The 25,287-nt window shown below is 37.7% G+C and overlaps 1 protein-coding gene across 17 annotated transcripts in view; it reads left to right on the top strand.

Annotated features, from left to right (window-relative positions):
* The window catches only part of IQCH (IQ motif containing H), a 256,651-nt gene that overhangs the window by 26,136 nt on the left and 205,228 nt on the right, over positions 1 to 25,287 (top strand). For 8 of the 17 annotated variants that reach the window (XR_010120697.1, XR_008657668.2, XM_063638821.1 and 5 more), the window contains exon 5: positions 10,853 to 10,970. The exons of the other annotated variants lie outside the window; for them this stretch is intronic. Coding sequence is in view for 6 of the 8 variants with exons in the window: in XM_063638821.1 (XP_063494891.1) it covers positions 10,853 to 10,970 (118 nt within the window). In the remaining 2 variants the exon portion in view is untranslated. The remainder of the gene's footprint in view (positions 1 to 10,852; positions 10,971 to 25,287) is intronic. 17 annotated transcript variants of the gene reach the window in all.

Genomic DNA, 25,287 nt, shown 5'->3' with positions numbered 1-25,287 from the left:
AAATACAAAAAATTAGCCGAGCGTGGTGGTGGGCGCCTGTAGTCCCAGGTACTCAGGAGGCTGAGGCAGGAGAATGGCGTGAACCCGGGAGGCGGGGCTTGCAGTGAGCCGAGATTGTGCCATTGCACTCCAGCCAGGGCGACAGAGCGAGACCCCGTATCAAAAAAAAAAAAAAAAAAATAGTGAATTTTATGGTATATTAATTACATCTCAATGAAGCTGTTAAAAACTTTTTAAAAGAGTAAACTAAGAAATTTGCTTTGTGTTCTAAGTTAGAAAACATAATGAGTGTATAGGTCTGTTTCTAGAATTTCATTTTATAGTTGTTTCAGATATGTTCATGGCATAGTCAATTTCTACAACAAAAGAGCTTTCTTCAGAAGAAAATAAATCAAGACATAATGCCTTCACATTTTTTAATAGAGCCAGGTGGCAAGGAATAGAGCTCAATAAGTTTCTGACTTTGCCTCCATTGAGTGTTCTCTCAATTTTGTATCTGTTTTGTCCCTGTCTTAGTTCAGGCTGCTGTAACAGAATACCATAAACTGGGTGGCTTAAACAACAGAATTCTATTTCTTACAGCTCTAGAGGCTGGAATTCAAAGGTCAAGATGCCGGCAGATCCGGTGTCTGGTGAGGTCTTTCTTCCTGGTTTGCAGACAGCTTTCTTCATTTGTTTCTTCACATGGCAGAGAGAGAGAAAACCAGCAAGCTCTTGTGTGTCTTTTTATAAAGGCATTGATCTCATTCATTAGGGCTCTACCCTCATGAGCTAATTATCTCCCAAAAACTCACCTGCTAATACCGTTACATTGGGTTAGGATTTCAACATATGGGTTTTGGTGGGCGGGGGGAGGCGGGGCACAAACATTCAGTCCATAGCATGCCCTGACTTAAAAGTAATACTAGCTCACCTCTTTTGGGTAGCAGGAACTGTTATCAGTACTTTGAAAATACTAACTTGTTTGAACTTCAGAACAATCCTAGAAGGAGGTGTTATTATTATTATTATTATTATTATTAAGACGGAGTTTCACTCTTGTCGCCCAGGCTGGAGTGCAATGGCATGATCTTGACTCACTGCAACCTCTGCCTCTCAGGTTCAAGCAATTCTTTGCCTCAGCCTCCCAAGTAGCTGGGATTACAGGCACCCACCACCACGCCCAGCTAATTTTTATATTTTTTAGTAGAGATGGGGTTTCACCATCTTGGCCGGGCTGGTCTTGAACTCCCGACCTCGTGATCCACCCGCCTCGGCCTCCCAAAGTGCTGGGATTACAGGCATGAGCCACCGCGCGTGGCCAGTTGTATGACTTTTTAAATGTCTATCTTCCCACTAGATTATAAAGTTAATGACAGCAGTAACTGTATCAGTTTGTTCATTGCTATATTATGCCTAGGGTGTGGGCCATAGGCTCTTGACCTCCTAAAAGTTTGCTGAAAATCACTAGCATGAGACAGATTGATTAATAGGAGAAAACGCATACAAGTTTATTTAACATGTATACACAGGAGCCTTCAGTATGAAGACCCAACATCCCAATAAGTTACAGAAGCTTATATATCGTCTTGAGGTTACAGAAAGAATGGGGCCTCAGGGCATGGCCAAAACCAGGTTACGTTTATAAATCAGGTTCAGTGGCAAAACAGGTTATAAGAAGGAGAAAGGAAGAGGCTTGGCTAGCAAAGATGGCCTTGTGTGTAGATGCAGCCTCCTTCAGAGAGAATAGATGGCAAATGTTTCTTTTCAGTCGTTTAAAGGTATCAGACTCAATCTCTCCCAGATCCAGGAAATGACTGGAAAGGGGAGGCCTTGGCAGCATTGATGGAGATTCTCTACAGAAGCAAAATTTCCCCACGAAAGACAGCTTTGCAAGACCACTTCTGTTTGCTGGCCCTGTGGCAGCTATTTCAAAATATGTGAAAGATACATATTTTGGGGTAAAATAGTTTTATTTCCTTCACAGAGGATTCTGCATAAATGTTTGTTGAATGGATAAATGAAACCACCACAGTGATCTGTAAGAGTGTGCTCATCTCCATGTAAAATATCAGTTCAGGCTCCTGTGAACTCCCAAAGCAGCCCTCTCCTACCTCTGTCCTTGCACTTGTTACATTGGGTCTGTCAGCCATTCTCTGAGGAGTGCTTACTGTGTGCCCGGGATTATTAGAGGCACACTGGGCTGAATAAGACAGATCAGATCCCTGACATCAGAGAGCTTATATTCTAGTGGGGAAAGACAGATCATCAATAGGATAATACCAGATAATGATAAAAGCTCTGATAAAAATAAAACAGAATGCTGTGATAAAGGGAGCTTAAACTTCTCATCTTCCTTACTGTTAAATCATTTCTTCAGTCTTTTTTTTACCTGTTTGACAAGAATCTGAGGAGGTCCACAGTTGGTCCCCCAGACCAGAGATTAGATGGAGGTCTCTAATTTATAAGAACAATGAAATAAAATATATGAAATTAGGCTATTTTAGAATGTATAATTGCTATTATTGTTCTGGGAAAAAAAAACAAAAAACAAAAGTACGGCCAGAAATTTATTTGCCCCAAAGAGCTCTGAATCCTGGCTAATGTTCATGAAGATGCACTGTGTTCTTTTAAATGCTATGAGGATGGGTGAGCTTCACTTAAAAAGGGGCATGGACTATTTCCTACCCTGACTTTGCCTCCAGAGCCTGGATTACTATTGTTGTTGTGTTTCTAATATCTGTGACATCTGCTTAAAAATGCGTATCCTCTGACACAAAAGATAGCCCTAATTTTGCACTGTAAAGTCAAAGACAAACAATGCTGTCTTGCCAGCTGTTACACATGCCTACTGCACCAACATAAAAGCTTGTATTATTAAGTAGCTGTGAAATCCAACTGGGATATTACTACCTTTAATTGCCCACTTCCAACCTGTTAAACTAGGTAAACCCCAGTCACTTCTTTAAGCTCTCTCTCCCCAAAAGTGGATAGTTGTTTTTGAAATTCACATCAAAAAGCTTAAATGGCAAACAGTTAAGAGTTGCTCAATTGTAAATAAGAATCTTAATTTAAAATTGTTTATTAAGCCTCTTAATTTGAAAAAGCGTACTCAGAAGCAGTTACAATTTAAAAAAGAAAGGTTACACTAATCTTTCACTTTCTGAGGTTTTCTGTTGAAAAAAATAGAATCAGTGAAGAAATATCAGTAAGTAGTATTGGAGTATAAAGTCTAATTTTCAGAATTTGCAGATAACTGGTGAAATCAATATGGACTCCATTTTTGCTTATTAAAATACTAATTTTTAATTTTTTCCTCCAAATTTATCAGTAATACATACTTCTTGTTGTGACAAACATAATATGAAGATGTAAATGCAAAGCCAGTTGTTTAACCCCCACCCTCTACCAAACTACCCAATCCCATGAGGCAACCAGTGTTAATAGCAGGTTTTATTTGTCCACTCATTCCTCTTTGTAATAATGTATATACAGTACAAGTACGTATGCAGATATGTAGGGTTTGAGTTGGTTATGAATTTTTTTGCTTTTACTGAAACAAATAACATTTTGAGTCACGCAAATAAATACTATTTTTGTTCACAAATGCTATATATGAAGTTATGTTCATATAATTATTCACATAAAATATATGTTATTTTATGTTTATAAAATGGGATAAAAATGTAACATGGTGTGATATTTATGAGTTTTTTTTTTTTCTATTGACTATCCATGACAACAAAAGAGGGAAAGTGGGACCCTGTAGGTTCTGGGGTTGAATCTAAAGAGCCCAAAGTAAGTGGGAAATATCTTTGATTTTGGCATATAAATTATAGCAAGTTTTCACTCCATTTCATTATATATCCATTTTTGTTTTGATATAAAAGTAATGGATTTTACTTCAAAATATTTAGATAAAACTCATGCCCCAAATAATATATCTCTTATTTATTATGTTCCTATCATACTACGACATACTCCCAGTAGTGCCCCAGTTTGAGATGTAGAGGATTGTACAGCATCAGTATATTCATTTACCAAACATTTTCAAATTTTTATTTATTTCATTTATTTTTTATTTTTGTGAGTACATAGTAGGTGTACATATGTATGGGGTACATGAGCTATTCTGGTATAGGTATGCAATGCATGATAATCACATCAGGGTAAATGGGGTAGCCATCACCTCAAGCTTGCATTTATCCTTTGTGTTACAAACAATCCAATTATACTCTTTAGTTATTTTTAATGTACAGTAAATTATTACTGACTATAGTTGCTCTGTTGTACTATCAAATACTAGTTCTTATTCACTCTTTCTATTTTTTGTACACGTTAATCATCCCCACTTCCCCACTAACTCACACTACCCTTCCCAGACTCTAGTAACTATCCTTCTACTTTTCATCTTCATGAGTTCAACTATTTTAACTTTTAGCTCCCACAAATAAATAAAAACACGTGAATCCTGTCCTTGTTTGCATGGCTTATTTCACTTAACATAATGAAGTCCAGTTCCATCCCTGTTGTTGTAAATGACAAGATCTCATTCTTTTTGTGGCTGAATAGTACTTCACTGTGTATATGTACCACTTTTTCTTTATCCATTCATCTGGGTTTTTTGTTTGCTTGTTTTTAACTTTTAAGTTCAGGGGTACATGTGCAGATTTGTTACATAGGTAAACTTGTGTCGTGGGGATTTGTTGTGCAGATTATTTCATCACCCAGGTATTAAGCCTATTACCCATTAGTTATTTTTCCTGATCCTCTCCCTTCTTCCACCCTCCTCCCTCCAATAGAACCCAGTGTGTGTTGTTCTTCTCTATGTGTCCATATGTTCTTATCACTTAGCTCCCACTTAGAAATGAGAACATGTGGTATTTTCTGTTCCTGCATTAGCTTGCTAAGGATAATGGCCTCCAGCTCCATCCATGTCCCTGCAAAGTACATGGCCTCATTCCTTTTTATGGCTGCATAGTATTCCATGGTGTATATGTACCACATTTTCTTTATCCAGTCTATTATTGATGGATATTTGGGTTGATTCCATGTCTTTGCTACTGTGAATAGTGCTACAATGAACATATGTGTGCATGTATCTTTGTAATAGAATGATTTATATTCCTTTGGGTGTGTACCCAGTAGTGGGATTGCTGGGTCAAATGGCATTTCTGGTTCTAGATCTTTGAGGAATTGCCACACTGTCTTCCACAATGGTTGAACTATTTTACATTCCCACCAACAGTGTAAAAGCGTTCCTATTTCTCTGCAACCTCGCCAGCATCTGTTGTTTCTTGACTTTTAAATAATCACCATTCTGACTGGTGTGAGATGGTATCTCATTGTGGTTTTCATTTGCATTTCTCTAATAATCAGTGATGTTGACCTTTTTTTCACATGATCATTGGCCGCATGTATGTCGTCTTTTGAAAAGTATCTATTCATGTCCTTTGCCCACTTTTTAATGTTTTTTTTTTTTTCTTGGAAATTTGTTTAAGTTCCTTACAGATGCATCCTTTGTTGGTTACATAGTTTGCAAAAATTTTCTCCCATTCTGTAGGTTGTCTGTTTATTTTGTTGATAGTTTCTTTTGCTGTTCTGGAGCTCTTTAGTTTAATTAGATCCCATTTGTCAATTTTTGTTGACAAAAATTTTGTTGCAGTTGCTTTTGGCACCTTTGTCATGAAATCTGTGCCCATGCCTATGTCCTGAATGGTATTGCCTAGGTTTTCTTCTAGGGTTTTTATAGTTTGGGGTTTTATATTTAAGTCTTTAATCCATCATGAGTTAATGTTTGTGTGTGGTGTAAGGAAGGGGTCCAGTTTCAATCTTCTGCATATGGCTAACCAGTTATCCCAGCATCATTTATTGAATAGGTAATCCTTTCTCTATTGTTTTTTTTTGTCAGGTTTTTCAAAGATCAGAGAGTTGTAGGTGTGCAGTCTTATTTCTGGGTTCCCTATTCTGTTCTGTTGGTCTATTTGTTTTTATACCAGTACCATACTGTTTTGGTTACTATAGCTTTGTAGTATAATTTGAAATCAGGTAATGTGATTCTTCCTGTTTTATCCTCTTTGCTCAGGATAGCTTTGGCTATTCTGGCACTTTCATGGCTCCATATAAATTTTAAGATTGTTTTTTCTAGTTTTATGAAGAATGTCATTGGTACTTTGATAGGGATTGCATTGAGTCTGTAGATTGCTTTGGGTACTATGGATATTTTGACAATATTGATTCTTCCAATCCATGAACATGGAATATCTTTCCCTTTTTTGATATCCTTTTCAATTTCTTCCATTAATGTTTTGTAGTATTCATTGTAGAGATTTTTCACATCTTTTGTTAATTCCTGGATATTTAATTTTATTTGTAGCTATTGTAAATGGGATTACTGTCTTGATTTCTTTTTCACATTGTTTGCTGTTGGCTTATAGAAATGCTACTGATGTTTGTATGCTTATTTTGAATCCTGCAACTTTACTGAACATGTTTATTAGTTCTAATAGTTTTTTGGTGGAGTCTTTAGGTTTTTCCAAATATAAGATTGTATCATCTGCAAACAAGGATAATTTGACTTCTTCCTTTCCAATTTGGATGTCCTTTATTTCTTTCTCTTTTCTGATTGCTCTAGCCAGGACTTCCCATTCTGTGTTGAATAACAGTGGTGAAAGTGGGCATCCTTGTTGTGTTCCCAAACTTAGGAGAAAGGCTTTCAGTTTTTCCCCATTCAGTATGATACTAGCTGTGGGTCTGTCATATATGGCTTTTATTTATTTATTTATTTATTTATTTATTTATTTATTTATTGAGATGGAGTCTCATTCTGTCGCCCAGGCTGGAGTGCAGTGGTGCAGTTCGGGCTCACTGTCACCTCTGCTTCCTGCGTTCAAGTGATTCTCCTGCCTCAGCCTCCCAAGTATCTGGGATTACAGGTGCAGGCCACCACACCTGGCTATTTTTTTTTTTTTTTGTATTTTTAGTAGAGACGGAGTTTCACCATGTTGGTCAGGCTGGTCTCAAACTCCTGACCTCAAATGATCCGCCCACCTTGGCCTCCCAAAGTGCTGGGATTACAGGTGTGAGCCACCATGCACAGCCTACATATGGCTTTTATTATGTTGAAATATGTTCCTTCTATACCCACTTTCCTGAAGGTTTTTCTTCTGAAGGGTTGTTGAATTTTATCCAATACTTTTTCAGCACCAGTTGAAATGATCATACGGTTTTGTCCTCTATTCTGTTGATACGATGTATCACATTGATTGATTTGCATATGTTGAACCCTCCTTCCATTTTAATGGAAGAAATTGAAAAGGATATCAAAACATTTGGTCTGTCCTTGAGAATGATCCATGTGCTGATCTGCACATAGAGCCTTCTGCAGCCATTGGATGAAATGTTCTGTAAATATCTATTAGGTCCATTTAATCTGCAGTGCAGGTCAAGTCTGATGTTCCTTTGCTGATTTTTCTGTCTGGAAGATATGTTTATTGCTGAAAGTGGGGTGTTGAAGTTTCCAGCTCTTACTGTATTTGGGTCTATCTTTCTCTTAACTCTAATAATATTTGCTTTATATATTTCGATGATCCAGTATTGGGTGCATATACATATTTATTTGCAGTTGTTACATATTTTTGCTGAATTGACCCATTTATCATTCTATAGTGACATTTGTCTCTTCTTATAGTTTTTGTCTTGAAATCTGTTTTGTCTGGTATAGCTACTCCTGCTCTTTTTTGGTTTCCATTTACATGGAATATCTTTTTCCATTCTTTTATTTTTAGTCTATGTGTGTCTTTATAGGTAAAATGCCTGGGCTGAGTCTCAGCCAGCTAAGATGAGAAAGGAGAGGTGCTCATGGTGGAGGAAATATGCAAATACATGGCCATAAACAAGAGCATGGCTTATCTGGGGGGAGCCCAATGAGTTCCTCGTAGTTAAAATGTAGACAGTATTGTTTGAGGACAATCAAGAGATGAGGTTGAAGAAGAGATAAGGGAGGGCTAGATGATGATGCAGCTTGCTAAGATTATATAAATCCCACTGGTCATGATGAATTATCTTCTTAATGTGTTGTTGAATTCAGTTTGCTAATTTTTTTGAGATTTTTGCATCAATATTCATCAGGGATATTGGCCCACAGTTTTTTCTCTTTTTAATGTGTTTGGTCTGGCTTTGGTATCAGGGTAATACTGGCCTTATAGAAAGAGTTTTGAAGTATTTCCTCTTCCTCTGTTTATTGGGATAGTTTGAGTAGGATTGGTATTAGTTCTTTTTTAAATATTTGGTAGAATTCAACAGTGAGGTCATCGGGTACTGGGCTTTTCTTTGCTGGAAGATGTTTTATTATGGCTTCAGTCTCACTACTTGTTACTGGTTTGTTCAGATTTTGGATTTCTTCATGGTTTAGACATAGTAGGGTGTGTATGTCTAGGAATTTATACATTTCTTCTAGATTTTCCAATTTATTGGCATATAATTCCTCATAGTAGCCACTAATGATCTTTTGAATTTCTGCAGTATTGATTATATTATCTCCTTTTTCATCTCTGATTTTATTTATTTGGGTCTTCTTTTTTTCTTAGTCTGATTAAAGGCTTATCAATTTGTTTATCTTTTCAAAACAATTTTTTGATTCATTGTCTTTTGTACTTTATTTCATTTATTTCTGCTCTGATCTTTATTATTTCTTTTCTTCTGCTAATTTTGGGTTTGGTTTTCTCTTGATTTTCTAGTTCTTTAAGATGCATTATTAGGTTATTTATTTGAAGTTTTCCTTTTTTTGGATGTAGTTGCTTATAGCTAGCTATAAACTTCCCTCTTAGCATTGCCTTCACTGTATCCTACAGGTTTTGGTATGTTGTTGTGTTTCCATTATCTTTTGTTTCAAGAAATTTTTCAATTTTCTTAATTTCTTCATTGACTCACTGGTCATTCAGGAGCATATTGTTTACTTCCCATGTATTTATGTAGTTTCCAAAATTATTTTTGTTATTGATCTCTAGTTTTATTCCATTGTGGTCAGAGAAAAAGCTTGATGTTACTTCAATTTATTTTGAATGTTTTAAGACCTCTTTTGTGACCTAACATTTGGTCTGTCCTTGAGAATGATCCATGTGCTGATCTGCACATAGAGCCTTCTGTAGCCATTGGATGAAATGTTCTGTAAATATATATTAGGTCCATTTAATCTGCAGTGCAGATCAAGTCTGATGTTCCTTTGCTGATTTTTCTGTCTGGAAGATATGTTTAATGCTGAAAGTGGGGTGTTGAAGTCTCCAGCTCTTACTGTATTTGGGTCTATCTTTCTCTTTAGCTCTCATAATATTTGCTTTATATATTTCAATGATCCAGTATTGGGTGCATATACATATTTATTTGCAGTTGTTACATATTTTTGCTGAATTGACCCATTTATCATTCTATAGTGACATTTGTCTCTTCTTATAGTTTTTGTCTTGAAGTCTGTTTTGTCTGGTATAGCTACTCCTGCTCTTTTTTGGTTTCCATTTACATGGAATATCTTTTTCCATTCTTTTATTTTTAGTCTATGTGTGTCTTTATAGGTAAAATGCATTTCTTGTAGGCAACATATCTTTGGGTCTTGTTTTTGTATCCATTCAGCCACTCTGTGTCTTTTGATTGGAGAGTTTAGTCCATTTACATTCAAAGTTATTATTGATAACTACGTTAGGCACTCTTCTAAGCACTGGAGGACTTGTCTTTGAGAATATGTTGAGGGAGATAGACAAATAAACATCATCTGAGACAGAAAGAAGCACTGTGGGCTACAGAATCAAAGAGAAAGGGTGGGCTTATGCAAACTTGGTCAGGGAGGGGAGAGGCTTTACAAAGGCAATGATGCCTGGGCTGAGTCTCAGCCAGCTAAGATGAGAGAGGAGAGGTGCTCATGGTGGAGGAAATATGCAAATACATGGCCATAAACAAGAGCATGGCTTATCTGGGGGGAGCCCAATGAGTTCCTCGTAGTTAAAATGTAGACAGTATTGTTTGAGGACAATCAAGAGATGAGGTTGAAGAAGAGATAAGGGAGGGCTAGATGATGATGCAGCTTGCTAAGATTATATAATGTGAAAGAGTTTGAAAATTTACATTAGTGACAAAGAGAACTATTTATAATTTTTAAATAGCGAATTAGAGAATGACATGATCACAATAGTGATTTGAAAAGATGGTTTTGTCAGCAGTATGGAAAAAGAGATTGGAGTAGGAGGTAGACTCTGGGAACTTCTTCAACCAATTTGTGGTAATCCAGGTAAGAGATGATGAAGGTCTGAATTATTACAGTGACCATGGGCCTAAAGAAAAAAAGACCATGATTAGTGGTAGAACTAACACAACTTGATCATGGGGGATTAAAAAGATAATGAGAGAGTGAGTGATAACCCACAAGTATCCAGCTTGGAGACTGGGTGCTAGTTACACCATTCATTGAGATGGGAGACATAGGAGAAGGAACAGATATGTTGAGGTGATGATTGGAGTAGGCAAACAAGAATAATTCAGTTTCATACAGTGTTGAATCTTAGATGCTTGTGGACCCTTCCAAGAGGAAATGCCTAACAGGCAGCTGAATGTACCTACATGTAGTATGGAGGTCAGAAGAAATATCTGAGAATAAGCTATAGATTTGCTCTTATCAACATTTAGGGGTGGTACAAGTCAGAGAAGATGGGATCTCTCAAAGAGAACATCAAGTGAAAATGATGAGTAATGTAGTTGAAATTTCCATATCACAAATCAGTAAGAGATTTTCAGGTTAAAAACATAATTTTTAAAACCAAACAATAATATATATTACACAAACTTTCATATAACAAAGGTTGAGTCTAAGCCTTTTTATTCACAGTCTAAAGATTCTTCCAAATCACTTTTGGCCATTTGACATCGCGTGCAGCATCATGATGACAGACTGTTTTTTAACAACTCTGACTTGTGAAGTTGAATCTTTTGTCTTCTTTCGACTGGTAATATAATTCTGGGGCATAATGAAAAATAATAGGGTTTCTTTTCATTGTCTTATTTGGTCCAAGTCATAATTTCATATTTTCCTTAACTTAATTCCCAGCCCTGAAAGTTAACACCTTCTCCTGAAAATCAGTGGAAGGCTTCTGTCAGAGCTTTTCAGTACCTGAATGATTATATAAACTGGTGACACCAGCTCTCCATAGCTTTGAAAATCCTAGAGTCTATTCCATGAGATTTGCTATGCTGGTTTATGCCATAATTTCTACATCTATAATAACTCTTTTATTTTAATGCTGCATCGAAATGTAATCTTTTAAAGGTGTTTTAAGCAAAAATCTCTGCTTAAATTTTAAGCACCTCTGGTACTTCTAGGGCACAAAATTCAATTGTGGTGATGATGTTATGAACATATTCTTATTCATGGCTAGTCTGAGTTGCACAATTGCATCACAGCTTACTCCTGTGGGTAGTGACTGGCAAGATTCTTTTGACATCACATGTAAGAAAGGCTGATTTCAGAAATGTTAAAACTTGAAAACATTTTTTTGAATAGAAGAAATACAGCACATATCATACCCTTAACCTAATAATTTCAGTGTTGAAAGCATTCTTGGAGATTTTATTTCGTAATTTTGAAGGCAATTAAATTGTGAAGGCAGTTTGTGAGACAGTTCAGATTACTCAACAAACTTTGAGTGTCAAATTTGTGCCATTCACTGTGCCCAGCTCTGGAATGCAGAGATATACAATACAGCATGATCCCTTTCCACATGGAATTTAATATAGTGGACTTCCTTGGGAGCCTTGGGAAATGCAGAGAGACGTCTGGGGTTGTTACAATGTTTTTGGAGCACTGCTGGCCTTTAGTGGGCCAGGAACACTAAACTTTCTATAGTCCATAGGATTTTCTGCACAAGAAGAGCTATATCTCTCACCGTGTTCATAGAATCCACTCTGGAAAACACTGCAAAAGACAGAAACACAATCATTATTCATGCAAGTCCAACCACTAGGGAAGGGACATACTATCACTGTGTTGTAACTGTCTCATTCTAGACAATACCTCTTGTTCAGCTTGGATACCTACCTTGTTTACCAGATGTTACTCAGAATAATTTTTGGCAAAAGCAAAAAGGTGAAGCCATTCCAAAGAATGTAATGTAGGCAGTCTAAAAGACGAGTTCCAAAAATTGGAATAAATGCATAGTTTCCCAAATAGCACAATACCTGGCACATGGTAAAGTGCTCAATTGTGGGTATTATTATGGTTATTAACCTAATTCTAGAATCTCCTGGAATCTCACATTTTGAAGGGACTTCAACAGTCATCTAATTCTAGCCAGGATAAACACCAGCTCACCCCAAGTTCCTTAAAATTGATGCCCTAACAGTCAAACATTAAAAAAAATACTGTGCTCTAGTATGATACAGCAATGTACATTTGTGTCTAACCTGGGAAGAATCTTTAATTTTGTGAATTTTGATCTAATTAAGAAAGGTGATTTTCAAAATTTCACCCAAACTAAAGTTTTGAGGATTTTTGACATTATGAGGCATAATATGGTAAAAGATCAAAAATGGAAAATGTCAGAGCAGGCAAAGCTTCCTTCAGAAATTTTCACTTTAAATTATACCTCTATCAGGGTAAAAATTTTGCTGATGAGATGGCAAGTTGGATTTTATAGAATATATTGGAGAGAAGAGAATGCCTACAAGGATCCACTGTGAGTTCTGCCCTCTCATTAGAATGTAAGCTCCATGAGAGCAGCAACTTTTTGAAAATATTTGTTTCCTTTTCCATGGCTTCTAAAAACCCTTTTTGTATGAAAATATTCAAATATACCTTCTATAGACTGAATGTGTATGTATGTCCCCAGAATTCATGTTATTAAATAAATCCTAATGCACAGTATGATGACATTTTGAGGTATGGACTTTGGGAAGTGCTTAGCTCATGAGAGTGAAGCCCTCATGAGGGAGATTAGTGCTCTTATAAAGGAGGCCCTAAGGAGCTTCCTTGGCCCCTCTTCCATGTGCAGACACAGTGAAAAGATGGCCGTCTATGAACCAGGAAGCAGGCCCTCACCAAACACTGAATCTACCAGTGCCTTGATCTTGAACTTCTCAGCCTCCAGAACTGTAAGAAATAAATGTTGTTGTTGTTTATAAGCCATCCAGACTCTTTTTTTGAGACAGGGTATTGCTCTGTTGCCCCAGCTAGAATGCAGTATACAATCATGGCTCATCATGCAGCTGCAATCTCCTGGGCTCAAGCAGTCCTCCTGCCTCAGCCTCCCAAGTAGCTGAGACTGGGACTAGAGGCGCATGCCACCAAACCTGGCTAATTTTTAAATTTTTAATAGTAGCAAGGTTGTTGCCCAGGCTGGTCTCAAACTTCTGAGCTCAAGTGATCCTCCTGCCTTGGCCTCCCACAATGGTGGGATTACAGGGGTAAGCCAGCTCCCAGGCTTCATTATAGCAGCCCAAACAGACTAAAACATTATGAAAAAATAACATAAATAACCACTTCTCCATCACTTAGATTGAACAATTGTTAACCTTTACCATTTTTGCTTCATCTGTTTTTATTGAAGTGTTTTAAAATAAAATAAAAACCTAATGACATTTCACCCCTTAATGCTTTTAACATGAATCTTCAAAAATGAACTGTTTCTCTTTCACTCACAATATCTTTATCTCACCTAATAAAATCAACAATAATTCTTGAATATAATAAATTTCCAGTTCATATTTAGATTGCCCCACTTATTCCGCAAATGACTTTTACTCCTCTCTTTCCAATCCTGGATCTGTTATCCATTGCATCTGATTATTTTATTTCTAAAGCAGAGGGACTCTGCTTAGTTCATTGCTGTAACTAGGGCCTAGACAGTGCCTAGCCTGGAGTAGGCGCTCAGTAGATGACAGCATAGTGGTTAGAACTATGGGTTAACATCCTGGCTCTATCACTTACTGGTTATACTTGGGCAAGTCACTTAACCTCTCCGTGCCTCAATTCCTCATCTGCAAAATGGGTTTAATAGTAGTATCTGTTGTACAGTGAGTGCTGTATAAGTGTTATTGTTCTTATTTGTTGATAAGTACTAATCAACCTCTATTATGTACCTAACACATGTTGGGCCCTATTTTAGACATCAGCCAAATTTCTCTGCTCCCATGGAGCTTACATTCTAATTGAGGCTGAGTAGTCATTAGGAAAACAAAAAACAATTTGAAAAGTAAACATCCAGTTGTCCCTCACTATTCGTGGGGGATTGGTTCCATGATCTCCCTTGGATACTAAAATCTGTGTATGCTCAAACCCCTGATATAAAATAGTGTAATAATTGCATATAACCTATGCAATATATATGTATATATAACCTATGCACTATATATATATGCATATAACCTATGCAATATATATATAGGTTATAATTGCATATAACCTATGCAATATATATATAACCTATGCAATATATATGTATATAACCTATGCTATATATATATATATATATATCCTCCTGTACACTTTAAATAATCTCTAGATTATTTGTAATACTTAATACCATGTAAATGCTATATAAATAGTTTTTATACTGTATTGTTTAGAAAATAATGACAAGAAAAAGAGTCTGTATATGTTTGGTACAGATACATTCTTAAAAAAATATTTTGGCCGGGCGCGGTGGCTCACGCCTGTAATCCCAGCACTTTGGGAGGCCGAGATGGGCGGATCACAAGCTCAGGAGATCGAGATCATCTTGGCTAACACGGTGAAACCCCGTTTCCACTAAAAATACAAAAAATTAGCCGGGCGTGTTGGCGGGCGCCTGTAGTCCCAGCTACTTGGGAGGCTGAGGCAGGAGAATGGCGTGAACCCAGGAGGCAGAGCTTGCAGTGAGTTGAGATTGCGCCACTGCACTCCAACCTGGGGGACACAGCGAGACTCCGTCTCAAAAAAATATATATATATTTTGAATTCACCGTTGATTGAATTCATGGATGCAGAACCCATGGATATGGAGGGCCAGAGTGAATAGCATGTTAGTTGGTGAGAGAAAAGCTGGGAAAGGAACATAGGGACTATTGGGATGGTCTAACTTGCATGGTGACATGTGAGCACAAATTTGATGGCTCTGAAGGAGCAAGTCATATGCCTTCTTGGAGGAAATGCATCCTAGACAGAAGAAAGACCCTAAATTATGAGTGTGAATAGCAAAGAAGGGGAGGGTGCAAGGGAGAGTGAAGTGGGAAAAGTAGGAGGGGCCAGATCTTGTAGACCATTGTGAGACTTTGGATATTACCGAGTGAGATCGAAAGTTATTGGAGGCTTTCACCAGAGAATATGACTTGCAATTTGAAAGGTCCCCTACAGATAGAGTAGTGAATGGTATAATAGAGTTTTGGAAAACATGCTCTTGTAGAGCCAGAGGGTATGCCTAATGCCTGGGCTTTGATGTAACCATTAAGGGCATCATCTTGAAAATCTTTTTCAAGCACAGCAGTGTGACCTCTGCATCCTAGACTGCCAGCTCACATATAGTATGTTCTTCCAACAATTTTTCAACACTATGAGGACCTTCAACCCATTGACCTCTCATTATTTCACTATTTATCACTTTTGTCTTATTGTCTTTTCCTTCTCAGCTAGATTAGATGCCATGGTTGTGGCAGAAATTGTTAGTTCTCTGCCCAATATCTATTTCCTCACCTATATTACTAACAACTGATTTTGCTCAGGGTGGCATTATGTCATAAGGAATAAGATTCCTCATTTCTGAGGCTTCCTCAAAGCAAAATATTTCCACGTGTCCCAGTTCTGTCCAGTTAGTACCAAGCAGCAGTCTACTGGGGGTTAGTTCCAGGGAATATTTTGCTTTTCTAATAAAGGGGATAGTCACAGCTGGCATGTTCCTTTGCCCCTATTTCCCTTTCTCCTTTCTTCCTTCCTTAAACACAGATAAGACATCTGGAGCTGCAGCAATCATCTTGCAACCATGAGATGACAAGCATGGACAAAAAGCAACACCTTGATGATTGTAGAGCAGAAAGAGAGAAGGGAAGTGGGCCCCCAATGGCTTCTCTGAGCAGCTGAACTAATGCTAGCAATTGACTATCTCTGCCATGTGAGAATAGACCCCAGTAGGGTTTTCTGTTATATAATGTCAGATCTCTTCTAACTGATTCAGTGGTTCAGCACCATGGTCTCTTGCAAACATCCTTGTCCATCTTTCCCTCCATTATGCCTGGGAGACAAAATGCAAGTCTGGTTAAACCTAGCCAACTGCTCTATGTTTGCATCTGAGTAGCTAAATATAGCTGCAGTACATCTCACAATGGTGCTTAGTGATCTGACTTTAATTTTATGACCACAAATTTCAGGTGGGCACTAAACTCAGCCGATAAGTGCCATCACTTTTCTGTAGCAAAATCACTTTCTCATCCCTTGAGACAGCTATTTTAAACTTTCTCCTCTCTCTTCATACCTCCAGCACCCTTGTCTCCCCTTACTTTCAGCTGATGATCTCTCTTCATACTCGCTGAAAAAAATAAATGAAATCAGATGAGTGCCACCTCATTTTTTCTGTCAGAGTCTGCTAGTATCCCCAGTATTCCTCTCCCTCTTTCTTTGTAATAACACCCTTGATCTTTTTAGCTAGAAATATGGCTGTCTCATGTAAAGACCATATTTTCCAGCCTCCTTTGCAGTTGATTATAGCTATATGGCCAAGTACTGGCTAATGAAATGTAAGGGGGAGTATTACGGGTAGCTTTCAGGAAATGTTCTAAAAAGATAGAACTGGCTTGTGCCCTGTGATCGTTTTCTTCTCCCTCCTCTCTTTTGCTACGTGGGATGAGTCTATGATGCTGGAACTCTATCTAGCAGCCGTCTTAGACCAGGAAGAGTAGGTCCACATACTGGGATAGAAGAGTACTGAGCTAGGAGGGGTCTGCTCCCTAAGAATTTTATGACTTCCAAATCAACCCTGAACAACCTACCTCTGGACTTCAGGTGCATGAGAGGACTAAATTCTGTCTTATTTAAACAATATTCTTCCAGTTTTTGATCACATATAGACAAATGAATCCTAACCAAATGCATCAGTCTTTCTAGGTCAAGATGTATATTCTGTGCCTTCTCTCTAATCATAATGGAAGTGTCCCTTTCCTATTAAGGCCAGCCTTTTATTAAGGCCTTAGTTTCTACAGTTATTTCCTCTCATTTTTTTTTTTTTTTTTGAGACGGAGTCTCGCTCTGTCGCCCAGGCTGGAGTGCAGTGGCGCAATCTCGGCTCACTGCAAGCTCCGCCTCCCAGGTTCACGCCATTCCCCTGCCTCAGCCTCTCCGGGTAGCTGGGACTACAGGCGCCCGCAACCACGCCTGGCTAATTTTTTGTATTTTTAATAGAGACGGGGTTTCACCGTGGTCTCGATCTCCTGACCTCATGATCCACCCGCCTCGGCCTCCCAAAGTGCTGGGATTACAAGCGTGAGCCACCGCGCCCGGCCTTATTTCCTCTCATTAATCATCAGTTTCTCACTCCTCAGTCATTTAGAGATCTTTGCATAACTAGCTCAGTTTCAACACTCTGGTCTTAGTCTAATTGTTATCTCCTCAGAGAGGCTGTTCTTGACCACCATATCTAAGGTAGTTTCCTCTTATTCTCTATCCCATTATCCTAGTGTATTTTATTTAGAGCATTTAGGGCAATCTGAAATTAATTTTATATCTGTTTATGTGCTTATTGTCTGATTCCTCACATACCTTCAAGAATGTAAGATCCACATGGGCAGGGACTTCATCTTTCCTGTTTCTAAAACCTACTAGGCTCTCAAGAAATGTTTGAATGAATGAATGAATTTTGTTGGGGTTAAAGAAGGAGAGAGAGAGGTTGGAGGAGACCTCCCAGAGTAATTTGGGCCTGACTGAAGTTCAAGTTTGAATAAAAGTGTGACCAGAAGACACTGAAGAGGGAAGAGGAAGACATTCCCAGAAGGGGGAACAGCATGCTCACTTGCAGAGGTGGAGAGAGCGTGTTGTATGTGGGCATTGGTCATTCGGCATGAAAAGTCCACAGAGCTGTTAGGAAGGAATGGCAGGAGGGGGAGCTGGAAGGAATGGGTCAGATTACGCCACCCTAAGGGAAACTGTGGAGGATTTTAAAGGTGAGAGACTATTGGATTCAGTGATTAGAGGCAGGCCATCACGCAGAAGATGGATTGGAGACAAAGAGACCCATCTGAGGGACCATTAGGGAGGTCTGTGTGATAATCAGTGAACCATGGACCAAGCAGTGCCTGTGGGGATTAGAGAGGGTAAAGAATCTGATAGGATGATAGGAAGTTGAATCAAGAGTCCATCACCTAACATTTCTTTATAATGTGGCAGTATGTTGTGATGAAATGAGGCTTTGGATTCAGAGATGTAAATCAAATCCTGTCTCCTCACTTCCGGATTGTGTGACCTTGAGAAGTCACTTAACCAATTATCCTCACTGGCAAAGTAGTGACAATATCATATACTTCCTCTTGTTATTTTTAGGACTCAAATCAGTTGACTATGACCACACTCACCTGTTCTGGTGCTTGGCACAAAATGGGACCTAAATAAATGTTAGCTCTCTCCCCTAACCCTTCTCTTATTCTCCAATTCAACTCCTGTAGGAATGAGAAAACGGGACGGCCACATCGGAATAGAAGTAGGTAAGCCTTTAGATTTTGTGAATCTGAGGCAGTTAGGCAGCAGCTGGGCTGTTTAGAAGCAGCATGGAGTTAAGTGATGCTATGATTGTGGAGGGCTTCTACTTTGTTGTTCCTTCTAGCCCTAACAGGGAGATAAGAGGGGAGGTAATAGAGCATAGAACGTTAGAGCTGAATTCACAATAGAATAATGAACAATTACATTTTAATTACATCTTAATTTTAGTTGACATTTTATTAAGAAAATATATTTTTGAATGGACGCAAAAATCCATATAGCCATCTCCCAGCTTTAACAGTTAACATAATTTTTCCATTCTAATTTCATCTATTCCCTTTACTATTTTTGGCAAAGTCTTTGAAAGCAAATCCCAGACATCATATCATTTCACTTTATCATATATTATTTGGTAAAGATTTTTAAAAATAACTATTATCACCTGTAACTAGTGAGAATAGACCCCAGTAGCGTTTTCTGTTATATAATCTCAAATCTCTTCTAACTGATTCAATGGTTGAGCACCATAGTCTTTCTCTTGCAAACATTCTTGTCCATCTTTCCCTCCATCATGCCAAAAACTTAACAACAATTCACTAATATTGTATAATTCCCAGTACTTGCACAATTTTCCCCAATTGTCTTTAAATTGTCATTCTACTATTGTTTGCATGAATCAGGATGCAAACAAGGTCCACACACTATAATTGTATTTCATTTTATCTAAACAGTTTTCCTTGTTTAAAAAATGTCATTTAAAGATTTCTTGAGTAATACCCTAGAAGCAAGGCAAACAAAGAAAAAATGGACAAATGGGATCACATCAAGTTAAAAAGCTTCTGCACAGCAAAAAGAAACTTATCAACAAAGAGACAACCCACAGAACGGGAGAAAATATTTGCAAACTACCCATCTGACAAGGGATTAATAACCAGAATATATTAGGAGCTCAAGCTACTCTAGGAAAAAAAAAATTATAATAATCTGATTTTAAAATGGGCAAAAGAGGCTGGCTCACACCTGTAATCCCAGCACTTTGGGAGCCCGAGGCGGGCGGATCTTCTGAGGTCAGGAGTTCCAGACCAGCCTAGCTAATATGGTGAAACCCCGTCTCTACTAAAAATACAAAAATTAGCCACGCGTGGTGTCGTAGCCTGTAATCCCAGCTACTTTGGAGACTGAGGCAGGAGAATTGCTTGAACCCGGGAGGCAGAGGTTGTAGTGAGCCGAGATCACGCCACTTGCACTCTCAGCCTGGGCGACAGAGCAAGACTCGGTCTAAAAAAAAAAAAAGATTTGAATTGACATTTCTCCAAATAAGACATACAAATGACAAACAGGTGGCTTAACATCACTGATCATCAGAGAAAGGCAAATCAAAACTACAATGAGATATCATCTGACCCACTAAAATGACTTTTATGTAAAGACAGGCAATAACAAATGCTGGCAAGTATGTGGAGAAAACAGAAACCTCCTACACTGCTGGTAGGAATGTAAATTAATACAACCACTATGGAGAACGGTTTGGAAGTTCCTCAAAAAACTAAAAATAGGCCAGGTGTGGTGTCTTACTCCTGTAATTCCAGCACTTTGGGAGGCCGAGGTGGGCAGATCATTTGAGGCCAGGAGTTCAAGACCAGCCTGGCCAACATGATGAAACCCCATCTCTACTAAAAATTACAAAAATTAGCTGGGTGTGTTGGTGCATGCTTGTAATCTCAGGTACTTGGGAGGCTGAGGCACAAGAATCACATGAACCCGGGAGGCAGAGGTTGCAGTGAGCAGAGATTGCGCCCCTGCACTCCAGCCTGGGTGACAGAGCAATAATCTGTCTCAACAACAACAACAACTAAAAATAAAGCTACCATATGATCCAGCAATCCCATTTCCAAAAGAAAGGAAATCAGTGTATCAAAGAGATATCTGCACTCCCATGTTTATTGTAGCACTATTCCCAATAGCCAAGATTTAGAAGCAACCTAAGTGTCCATCAACAGATGAATAAAGAAAATGTGGCACTTATACACAATGGAATATATTCAGCCAAAAAAAAAGAATGAGATCCTGTCATTTGCAACAACATGGATAGAACTGGAGATCATTATGTTAAGTGAAATAAGCCAGGCATAGAAGGGCAGGATTCACATGTTCTCACTTATTTGTGGAAGCTAAAAATTAAAACAATTGAATTCACTGAGATAGAGAGTAGAAGGATGGTTACCAGAGGCTGGGAAGGGTAGTGTAGGGCTTGGGGAGAAGGGGGAATAATTAATGAGCACAAAAATATAGTTAAATAGAATGAATAAGATCTAGTATATCACAACAAGGTGACACTGGCTGGTCACTCTTTTATACTCAACAATAATTTATTGTACATTTAAAAATAAAAGTGTATAACTGGATTGTTTGTAATACAAAGAAAGGATAAATGCTTGAGGTGATGGATATCCCATTTACCCTGATGTGATATAATTATTACTCATTATATGCTTGTATCAAAATAGCTCATATACCCCATAAATATATATACCTACTATGTATCCACAAAAATTAAAAATAAAAAAATTTTAATGTCAATTATTTGTTGAAGAAACCAGGTCATTTGTGATATAGGTTCTTCCCACAGTCTGGATTTATCTGCTTGCAATCCCATGGTGCCATTTTACATGTTCCTCTGTCCCTAGTAGCTCTTCTAAACTGTTAGTTTTATCTAGAAGCTTGATCGTATTCAGATTCCGTCTTTTTGGCAGGACTACTTCATATTTTACGATGGTGCTGTACCCAGTGCCTATGTATTTTCTTTTATAGCATATCAAGAGGCAATTTCTTTTTTTGTCTTTTAATAATATTAAGACTGATCAATGACTCCAAGGATTTTCAGCTGAATTTGTCTTTTATAAAATTCTCTACAACCTTTCACTTAGTGATATTAGCAACCATTGATGTTTACTTTAATACATTATTTCATTAGGAATTACAAAGTAGTGATTTTTATAATTCTATCATTCCTTTGCATTGTTTTAGCCTCTATGAGGAAGTTTTCCTTAGCAACTCTTTGGTGACTCTGAAAACCAGTTTTAATTAGTTACTTTTTGCTTAATTCTTTTATTTATCAATTTTTAGGTTAATTTATCAATTTTATCAACTAGGTTTTTGAGGGGAAGGGAATATTATTAAGAACTCATGGATTTTTATATGTTTGAAGTGTTTCAATCCACTGTAATCATTATTTTGGGGCCAGTGGGAGCCTCTTTCACATTGGCTCCAGAATAGTACTTTATAATTTACAAGATACCACACATTAGTCATTTGAACTTCACAAACAACCCTATGAAGCTAAGTGTTACTACCCAGTTTTACAGATGAGAAATCTAGATTATACAGCTCAAATCAGGACTTGATGTCTATTGTTCTTCGTATTACATAAGATAGTGGTTGAGAGAATGAGTGTTAAAATTGACTAAATTCTTTGTATTTTTCTTTTCTCTGCGTTTGAGACTAAAGAGCAGCTGTCTTTAACCAGTGGGAATATGATATTAAGCAATATCCACTTTAGAAGACACTACTTGCAGGAAACACTGTTGATAATACTGTAACTTAGTAAATAGCCTCTCTCAACTTTGTTTGTGAAGCATTTCAATTTTGATTACTCTGTGTGGGATCTACTGCTCAGATGTGTGTCATTTTATGGTCTACCCATGTCTGGGGAGCTGGCATTACACGCTGCCTAGTGTTTTTAATTCAGAAGTTGTTCTAAAAGAAACCTTAACCTCCTATATTCCAACCCTAGTTTTAATAGCATAAGCTATTTCCTTCTTATATAGCTTTGTGGGCATAGTAATAAAATAAATACCACAAAATCACTGATGAGATGAAAATTGAGCTCCCTGCTTCTGTGCAGCCATGTAGGTAAAACAGTAATTGGCTCTGATAATAACTTCTGTTCTTACAAACCAAAGTCTAAATGAGAGTCACATTTGATATATCTGCTTGTAATTACCATCAAAAAGAGAGAATACGAAGTTTAGATTGTCTAGTGACTCAAGATAGATTACATAAATTGATATCTTTTCTTGACCAATTTACTAAAAATTTCTGAAATTATTTCCGATATTTATCTTACTGTTGGTAAAAAATGATCATCTTCCAGAGCATACTTTCCTGCTTAATGGAATGATTAATTTTATTTTTGTTTTTGAAGTCTGTAATTGATTTTCTTGAAAACCTTATTATTGGGTCTCATAATATAGCATATGTTTGTTTAAGTATTTTCCCATACATCACTATAGATGGTTTGTAAGACAAATTTAGGTTTTCAATGTATTTGGTAGTGAATTTCAGTGAAACATTTGTTATGTTAATTATTATTATTATTTTTTTGAGACCGAGTCTCATTCTGTTGCCCAGGCTAGAGTGCAGTGGCATGATCTCAGCTCAGTGCAACCTCCACCTCCTGGGTTCAAGCAATTCTCATGCCTCAGCCTCTCAAGTAGCTGGGACCACAGGCGCACACCACCACACCTGGCTAATTTTTGTATTTTTAGTAGAGACGGGGTTTCACCATGTTGGCCAGGTGGGTCCCAAACTCCTGGCCTCAAATGATCCACCCACCTTGGCCTCCCAAAGTGCTGGGATTACAGGAGTGAGCCATCATGCCTGTATGATTATGTTAATATTCTTTAAACATACATGCCTTTTAAGTGTTTTTGAAAGAGCGATTAAATCATGTGTGCTACATATTACTATTTTGGTATACACATGCGTTGGTACCAAAATAGTAAATATGAGAATATTAATATTTTTAAATTATCTTTTAACCTCAAATGATTGCTTTAGAACCCAACAATAAAAAATTGATAGTACACCTATCATTTCTGTTGGATTTCTATTTACATACTGATTTCTTTTCAGAAATGGTGTGTAGTGCTACAGAATTTAACAATAGGCAGAACACTACAGGATTTTAAGGCCAGTTTTAACAGTGATTCTGTATTTGGCCATTTCCTCCCTACACCAGACCTATAACCACACAAACTTGATGGAGCATGATAAAACTAAGAAAACTGCTATGAGCCAATAATCTCATGATTAAAAAGTTCTAACAAAGCTTAGACGTGATAGATGAAGCTATTACCATCGATTCTGTATCCAGAATACACACATTTTAAAAACACCCTAATTACAGAAACCCACATCCAGTCAATATAATACATATTAGCAATTTCCCAATCCTTGGTAGAATAGAAATTATTCTGAAAGTTTAAGAAGGAAAAAATTATGTTCAGGTATTAATTTCAATAGAAGAGGCAATCTGCTTCTATGCAAAAACCCTGGAGTAGGGTGTGAGTGTTACCCACAGAAGAAAAGCCATTTATAATTAGGTACGACATTACTTTTGTGACCACGTGTACCTCAAGGAGAAGGAAATAGACATGCCTTGTTTGCATCCTGTATCCTTGCCCAGATTAAATAAAGTGGACAGTTGAGGGCAGTTATTTGGAGATTTGGTTTAAGAAATGTTATTGGTCGACTGCAGTGGCTCATGCCTGTAATCCCAGCACTTTGGGAGGCTAAGGCAGGTGGATCATGAGGTCAGGAGTTTGAGACCAGCCTGACCAACATGGTGAAACCCCATCACTACTAAAAATACAAAAATTAGCTGGGTGTGGTAGTGCACACCTGTAATCCCAGCTAATCAGGAGGCTGAGGCAGGAGAATCACTTGAACCTGGGAGGCGGAGGTTGCAGTGAACCGAGATTGTGTCACTGCACTCCAGCCTGGGTGACAGAGTGAGACTCCGTCTCAAAACAACAACAACAACAACAAAAAAAAACCATGCTATTAAAAAGTAAAAGGAAATTTGGAATATCTGTTAAAGACCTTACCTAGACGTATCTATGCTTATCTAGCATACATTCTGTAGATATTTTTGTAGCCTTCTTCTTCACTTTGACCTTAGGCACAGACCCTTTATGAATGCTTATGTCAAAGAAATAGCTGGATCATGAACAAATCTGTCCAATTCCTACAACCATTTTAACAACTGTGTCAGATCACCCTCAAAACTAAGACACTTAATTGAAAGGAAAACAGTTAAGTTGCTCACAGTACTTCTAAACTCCTTTTTAAAAAGTTACAAAGCCTACCTATTTTGACTCCATTTTTATGAAATGTCCAGGATAGATACATCAGGAGAGACAGAAAGTAGATTACTGGTTGCCTGGAACTAGTGGGAGGAGGGAATGGGGAGCAATTGCTAATGGGTATGAGGCCCCATTTCGGGGTGATGCACATGTTCTGGAATTAGATAGTGGCAATGGTTGTGAATATACTGAAAACCACTGAATTGTACACTTTAAAGGGGTGAATTTTATGGTATATGCATTATATTACAATTTTAAAAATCACAAAAGACTAGAAATTATTAGTAATACCATATTCCCTACGTGCCAAATTATCTTTTAGCCTCAAATCATAGAATTCCAAAGCTTGGACATGGTTCCTCAAGAGACCATCAAGTCTAACATGCATTTTGTGAATAAAGAAACTGACTTCCATAGAGGTGAAGTGACTTACCCAAGGTCACACACAGCAGTCGAGAGGAGAGCTGG

This window comes from Symphalangus syndactylus, chromosome 5 (genome assembly GCF_028878055.3).
Source record: "Symphalangus syndactylus isolate Jambi chromosome 5, NHGRI_mSymSyn1-v2.1_pri, whole genome shotgun sequence".
Classification (NCBI taxonomy): domain Eukaryota; kingdom Metazoa; phylum Chordata; class Mammalia; order Primates; family Hylobatidae; genus Symphalangus; species Symphalangus syndactylus.
Note: the sequence above shows the minus strand (reverse complement) of the source record. Positions and strands in the feature narration are given on the sequence as shown.